General features: G+C 32.2%; 1 protein-coding gene across 2 annotated transcripts; it reads right to left on the bottom strand.

Moving 5' to 3' along the window:
* Window positions 1–3,756: 3,756 nt before the first annotated feature.
* On the bottom strand, window positions 3,757–6,796 carry LOC145133080 (autophagy-related protein 18d-like). Of its 2 annotated transcripts, none has more exons than XM_079068021.1 (5): window positions 6,445–6,796; window positions 6,247–6,328; window positions 4,685–5,732; window positions 4,477–4,600; window positions 3,757–4,175 (listed from the first exon to the last, which is right to left on the bottom strand). In XM_079068021.1, exons 3-5 carry the CDS (start codon window positions 5,721–5,723, stop codon window positions 4,091–4,093), a joined length of 1,248 nt encoding a protein of 415 aa, XP_078924147.1. In that variant the 5' UTR covers window positions 5,724–5,732; window positions 6,247–6,328; window positions 6,445–6,796; the 3' UTR covers window positions 3,757–4,090. The 2 variants fall into 2 exon arrangements, with proteins under 2 accessions (XP_078924147.1, XP_078924146.1); XM_079068020.1 differs by having other exon boundaries at window positions 3,757–4,184; window positions 6,445–6,794.
* Between the last annotated feature and the right edge of the window lie 723 nt (window positions 6,797–7,519).

Here is a 7,519-nt window from a genome sequence, read left to right as displayed (position 1 = left end):
GTAGTCCTCATAAAACCTCTGCAACTCAGTGGTCATAGTAGCTACCATGATGCAAGCAACTTTTGTTTCATCATCGTAGAGTTTTTGGTAGGAGGCGTATACTTCAGGAGTAGCTTTGCCTTCTTCGACTTCAATGAGTTCTTTTTCGAGAACATACTCTTTGTTCTTAAATCGAAGGGCCATCTTTATATTCCGCATCCAATCATTGTAACTGGAACCATCCAATATGACTTTAGAGCAGATAGAAAGCAAGGAGAAGTTATGGTGGTTGGAAGACGAGAAAGTAGAAGCATCAGTTGGAGTTTAAAAGGAAGGTAGTTTTAGTTAGATAAGAATAATCCTTAATATAGTAACCAAAAATAAAATATTAAGGATAGGATCCAACTATATAATTCACAACTTAGAAAATGTATGTCGTAATCTAATTGTAAAATTTATAAAGGTAGGTAAATGACGATTTACCAATTCCACCAATAAGAAATGAAATTAAGTTAGGTGAAATTCCTAGGTCTTTTGAGATTCAATGAAACTATTCAATGGTATGTTTAATATCAGATTATGCTCTTCGATTTGTGATTGTGATACCGAGAATCACAAACAAGATGTGAATAACCATGCAAATGTGCTTCGTAACCACATTGTCATTTATCATCTCAATTGATGTGCTAGTAAACCACACACGCTCCATCAACAATGATAATTTATGAGATACCCATTACAACTCTTTATTAGTCCCTATTAGTGTGTTGGTTAACCACACACGATCCACTAACGACTTATAAAGTGTAATGTGCAATTTCATGGGTTAGCATACTAATACACATTTTTCCTAAAGTAACTAGATTTAGGATTTTAATAAAAGAAGGTTCTAGTACTTTTTAATATCATTATACTTTTAATGAGAATTAGTGTCCTATCATGACCGTTCTGCTAACGACCCTCCACCAATCAAGAAAGCGGTGGGTGAGAATTGACATTTATTCAACTACCATTTTATAGGCAGTTTTCTTATACCCCCTTATAGATCGGCACCGACACAATCTTATACATATAATATATTAACAATTAATAATAATATATATATATAAGGTGTATTTTAAACTTTTCAAAATACTATGATTATATTTTAAATTTCAAAAATAAACAATTAATTTCAATTTTAAAAAATAAACCAAATTATTTAATATTTATCTATTAATTAACAATTAAATAAATATATTAAATCAAATAAGGATTAACTAATTAAATTAATCAAATAATTTAATCCTAATCTTCACCCTCTAATTTTCGAAAATTAGGGTATATGATTTATTCTAATTTTAATTATTTTTTTAGGCAAGTAAAATAATAATTACCAAAATTTAGAAACCCTAATATCCTAACCATTTTCGAAAACTTGGGGAGGAAGGCTAGGGTTTCCAATCCCTAACCCTAAATTTAAAAAATTACCCTCCATTATCTTGTTACCTAAACCGTCGGATATTCCCATCTTGCAAGTCGCAACATCTTGAAATCAATGATCTTACAATCTGTTTTTTTATATAATTTATGCTATACATGATTACACAGGTTGGTTTAGGGGTGTGTGTGTGTGGCGATTTGGTTCGGTTATTGGTTAAAACCGAACCATAACCATTATGATTGGTTAATGCATTTTGGTAGCCATTGGGTATGGTTAATATTGGTTATAGTTAATGGTTTTTATCGGTTAACGGTTTTGGTTAATGGTTAATATTGGTTAACCATAATGTTCAAAATAATATAGATGACGAAAGTATATTGGCATAAAAAATAAAAATAGAATACCAAAAAGTCTTCGACGCCAATGTTTGTAACCTAGCTTATAGTAATAGAATAAAACGTGTACCTTTAATACTTAGAGTGAGATAACACATAGTCACGTTCAAAATATAAAACATTCAATAAAAATATAAAACATTAAAAAAATTTGACATTAATAATTTCATATATTGATAATTGATATTAATATCAAAATAAAGTCAAACATTCATACACGCCCAATGCAGTTAAATCAAAAATTATAAAATAAAAGAGCCAAACATTCATATTATGTGTTATCCGGATAAAAAAAAAGTCAATCACTCATATACATTCAATGTGATTAAGTCAAAAATAATAAATAAAAAAAGCCAAACAAATTCAAAAAAATACATTCGTAATATATCAGAGAGTCAAGAAGAACAAAAAACTTAACTCACCTAAAAGTCTTGATTATAAAGTCAAAAAATCCTTCGAATAGGACTATAAAGTCAAAACAACCGTTGATTAGGATTAACGGTGTGAGAAACCTTCGATTAGGATTATGAATGTGAAGATTAAACTAATTGTGAATAATGTTTACAAATAGTAGAATTAGCCGATTAGGATTACAACATTAATCAATAATCTAACTCAATGCATGATTGGGAGATTGTGTGTCTCTGCATGATCAACCTTTGATGGTTTGATTGCTCGTTCGTCTCCTGATAAGTGAGGATTAATGGATTATATTTTGAAATTTTAATTGGTCTTAAATACGTTTGGCTATATTATTATATATAATCTATAATTTTTATATATTAAAATATAAAGTTAGCGGTTCGGTTAATAATTGTTCGGTTAACCTATAAAACCATAACCGAACCGTTAGTTATCGGTTAACAAAAATTAGAAACCGAACCAACGGTTTTTAAAATGGTTCGGTTATATCAGTTAATTTGGTTTTGGTTTGGTTTTTCGGTTATTATGCTCACCCCTAGGTTGGTTTACTTACACCCCGCTCCCGAGTTGAAACAAAGAAAAGAAGAGAAGTGAAAAGAAAGTAAGGAGAGAAAAGAAGAGAAAAGAAAGGAAAACAAATTTGTCTTTTGTGCTCTCGAGTTGGAGAGAAATGGAAGGAAAGTTAAACATTTTATTCTTTCTTTTCAAATCCTCCCAAATCGGAATGAAAGTTAGGAGGGAAAGTGATCCTTCCATTTCCTTCCACTTTCTTCCTTTAATGAAACTCGGGAACATCAATCTCTCTTACTTTCCTCTCATTTCCACTCATTTCCTTTCTTTTCTCCCCTTAAGTTGAACTCGGGAGCGAGGTGTTAGAGTAAAAAACACTATAAGTATGTCTAGTAGTAGGATGAAATAAAAATATAAATGGAAACGAGTAAGATTGTTGCCTAATAAGTAATGACTAGTTGTGTTCAAGGTTGTAAAAATCGTTCGACGGTAGCTCTACGGTCGACTGGTGTTAAGGGATTAATCGGTCTTGGCGGGGATTAATCGGTGATTAATCGGAGACCATAGATTATTAATAAAGTATTAAAATTAATCAAATATTAATATATCTTAAGAAAAACAAGTACTTAAAATTAGAAAATAAGAAATTTTGTAATTTGAAAATTTGAAAATACGAAAATATGAAAATTTTGATATAATATTTTAAAATTTAAAATTTTGGAGTACAAAAATAAATTTGATCTTTTGAATTTTTTTAATAATTTTTTTTAATTTTTTTGACCTTTTTTTTCGACTTTTTTGACTTTTGTTGACCGATTAATCCTGCCAAACCCGATTAATCCTAAATTTCCAATTAATACTCTAATCCTTGACGGTTGGAGAACGCCAAGCGATTAATCCCGATTTCTGCAACCATGGTTGTGGTTTAGCATTCACATAATGTACACGAACATCATGTTTTATAAAATTCGTGAATGTAAATGTAACTAAACAACAAAACACCAATCTACACAAATTAAATAGGTATGCAGCAAAACAAATATTTTCTTGTATTCGACATAAATTACACAATATTCACAAATCATAAATCACTGCAATTCTGTTAAACACACTCACACCTCCACCTCCAACAACCAATGACATATTTGACCCACTGCCTTTTGTTTTTTTTTTTTTTTTTTTTGAAGAAGAATTAAGACAGATGAAAGGTTGGAATATAAAATCCTATTATATATATATATATATATATATATATATATATATATATATATATATATATATATATATATATATATATATATTCACATTTTAAAGGGAATTGAGAGTTTAAATAAAGAGGGAATTAATGAGATTGATATTGTTATCTAGACTTGAGTTGGGTTTTCAGGAAACGCACATACTCATGTTGCACCATCTCCCCACCATTCACAGGATCAAATATGCACCTGTAGAAACTGTGAATCATCCATCAGATATCATATCATTCACCTAAAATAATTAATAATCCAACAAATAACAATCTACCTACTTGCACTTTCATATATTTATAATTATAGCATCACACTTTCATTTTTTTCTATTACAAGATAGCAATGAAAATTGCTTTGTATTTGGGTCACATTACTATAACTGGGTATATTTTTTCAAAGTAAAATGATGTAATACAAAAAAAAAAAAAAAAAAAAAGGATGCTATCAAACCAATTGTTATTTCTTGCATTTAACCATTTTTAAATAAAGGCAATACCTTCCATCCATGCCTACAATAATGACTGTGTTCTGTGATCCAAATGCTGACATGTAATGCGTGCATTCTGGCAAATGAAACCGTGCAAATGACCATTCGGAGCTAAAATACTTCGGCAACACCCCTAAAAATTGCAACCCATTAAAAAAACTTATTCATGCTAAAATGACGAAAATGCCCTTTGTCATTAAAAGTTAAAATCACATACCTTTCATGAAAGATAGAGAAGAACCAGGATTGGCACCAGCAGAAGTTGGTGAAATAAGGGCATCAAGGGAAGATGAAGAATATTGATGTGATAATGCTGCTGCTGCTGTAGATTGAACAGATGATGGATCTTCACCCACAACACGCACTCTAAGACTAAATATATGCACAGTACCCTTGTCACTAGACACAGCCAACCACTGGACATTTGGGGAAAGGGCAATTCCGTAAATATCAGCTCTATCCACTCCTCTACGAACCTCTTGTAACCGAGTGCCATCCATTGCATTAAAAATTCTGACCAAAGTGCCCTTTGTGCTGGCAGTAGCAAGAAGAAGCCCATCCATTGTCATGGTTAAGCATGCGATTCTTGAATCATGAGCATTGATTAACTTTGTCATGTTTAATCCAAAATGTTCAACCCTAACTTGTCCTCTTCTTAGACCTGGGCAAGCTAATACAGATGTGTTGACCTGATGGGATAGGCAACAAAGTCCTCTAGGGTTTGCTAGGGTTTCTATCTGATGAAGAAGCTTCAGATCCATAAAGTTATAAACATAGATCTTGTGTTCAAGAACAACAACAATCCGATCGCGTCTTAATTTTACAGCTCTAACTTCTGACCTAAATGAAAATTCACCAATGCATCGACTCTGATGATCATCCCATATGATGACTTTATTTGGAGGGTATTGTGTATTAGCTTTTCCACCAACAAGTGCTAGAATGTTGCTTCTGAAAAGCATCTCAATGATCCCAAATCCTCCACTTTTCAGATCACGTCTGAAGGTTTCTTTAAAAGGATCACAGTTGTATATACGGAAACCATGGTTTGTTCCTGCAGCAAAACAACCATAATCTTGGTTCCAAGAAACTGATAGTAAATCTATTTCACTTTCATCAATCTCTGGATTTGAATTCCCAGAGGGACTGTTATAGGGAGCATCCATCAGAGGCTCAACTGGTAAGAACTCAGATTCTGGAAATCCTTCTTGCAATGTTGAAACAGCTAAACTCATAGGGGAAGAAGCAATAGTCATGAAAGCAACCTAAAGCAAACATATATAGATAATGTCATTAACATAGTTGATTTCATAATGATAATGATACAACATTTTTTAATGATTCTATGAATTTCGTAGCAATAGCATTAGCTTTCACCTAGGTCCATCTTTAGAGAAGTATTCAATCAAACGCTAATTTAGCCATAGAAGGCATTACTGTTAAACTATAATCATTCATAAATTCCTATCTGTCATCATGTCATGGTCTTTCACGGATAATGATTTGGTCAAAACTGAAAGAGTACACACAGCTCCATGTAAGGCAAAACAATTCCTTAATTCTTCTCTTATCGAATTGAAAATCATATCGAGTCTTTCAGAGAGAATAATTTCATTAAAACGAACAGCTGCAATCATTTCATAGATTACTAGATATCAAATTGATAATCATATAATGATATGAAGACTTCAGCATAAAACCATTTCATGTAACTAAATTAGTAAGCAAACAAAATGGAACCAATCATAAAAGGAAAACTAAAGGAAATCGACAACTTACAAAGTCATTGGAGATTCACTCGATCGCGCAATCCTGTAAATCAATATGCTTTCGCCACAACTACCGATCAATATCCGTTTTCCTGTAAATTATAGATTTCGTAACGTGAAACTCAAGCAAAGCGTTCGAATCTGGATATTACCCACAAAATTAAAAACCCTAGAAAAAAAGAATCAGGCATGATCGTAATCGACTGACCTTAAGAAGTTAATCAAGTTCAAATCATAACCAAATACTTTCCCGGCGGTGAAAGTTGAGCGCGATTGTGTGTTTAATTGCTTAAAGAAAGGAAAACCAAGTGTTATTTGGTGTGCGAGTGAAGAGAGAGATCAGATCAGAGAGATGGAAGAAAGAGTAATGAGTTTTGTTGCTCTTCTCTGTGATGCGAGAAATTCGTGATTGGAGAAGGGAAGACGACTATGAATTATGAAAATCAAACACATGCGTCTGGTCGGTACCAATTTTAGAGGTCAGAGAACGGAGCAAATGCCTGGCATCGTGATTCGTGATCGTGTTTGTTTTTATTTAATTGTAAAAAAATACAACATGGACAAAAACACAATCTCATAAAAAGAAAAGAGAGGATAAATTGTTGGATCCGGAAAGTATAACAATCATGGGTCTTTGTTTTTTTGTCCGCAAATAGGAGTGAGCAAAATCGAAACCGAGAAACCAAAACCTAACCCAAACTATTGGGTTTGGGTTTAAATTTCTAAAAACCGAAAAATAGGTTATCGGTTCAGTTTTAGTACTTAAAACCGACCCATAAGAACCGACCCAGTCCATTGGGTTGAACTCGACTTAAAACTGACCTGTCCTATATAAAATTATACTAATTATACAAGTATTTTATTATAAAGCGTGGGTTATAATCATAAGTCTTAAGTCACCCAGCCGGTTAAGGCGCATATCTCTTAAAAGGTTCGAATCTTGACTTCATTATGAAGCTTTTATTTTGTTTAGAAAGTGTCTATCCTATATATATGCCAAGTTGTTACTTTCACTTCTCTTATTTGTCCCGCATCGATCAAAAATGAAACAAAGCCCCTAATTGAGCTCTTATATAAGCAAAACTAATTTATCAATTCTTTCATTTCTATTACTTGTCCTGCATTGGGCGAAAAATTAAACAAAACCCTATTTGGTTCTTATATAAGTGATGAAGTGTCGAATCAAGTATGAATCAAATCAGAGTAAAATGAATGAAGTTTGAACACAAGATGTAAATATGATCTGGTTTCAGCTCTATTATGCTTTCAAATGTTACAGAGAG

This window comes from Lactuca virosa, chromosome 8 (genome assembly GCF_052849685.1).
Source record: "Lactuca virosa cultivar CGN04683 chromosome 8, Lactuca_virosa_CGN04683_v6, whole genome shotgun sequence".
Classification (NCBI taxonomy): Eukaryota; Viridiplantae; Streptophyta; class Magnoliopsida; order Asterales; family Asteraceae; genus Lactuca; species Lactuca virosa.
This window is presented reverse-complemented; position numbering and strand designations above follow the sequence as displayed.

Bases quoted from the DNA above. Each gene is read 5' to 3' on its own strand.
- LOC145133080 (XM_079068020.1), bottom strand. From the start codon at position 5,723: ATGACTATTGCTTCTTCCCCTATGAGTTTAGCTGTTTCAACATTGCAA. The intron at 4,601-4,684 runs GTATGTGATTTT...TGCAATTTTTAG, and splicing joins TTCTCTATCTTTCATGAAAG to GGGTGTTGCCGAAGTATTTT. The intron at 4,185-4,476 runs GTATTGCCTTTA...GATGATTCACAG, and splicing joins ATTGTAGGCATGGATGGAAG to TTTCTACAGGTGCATATTTG.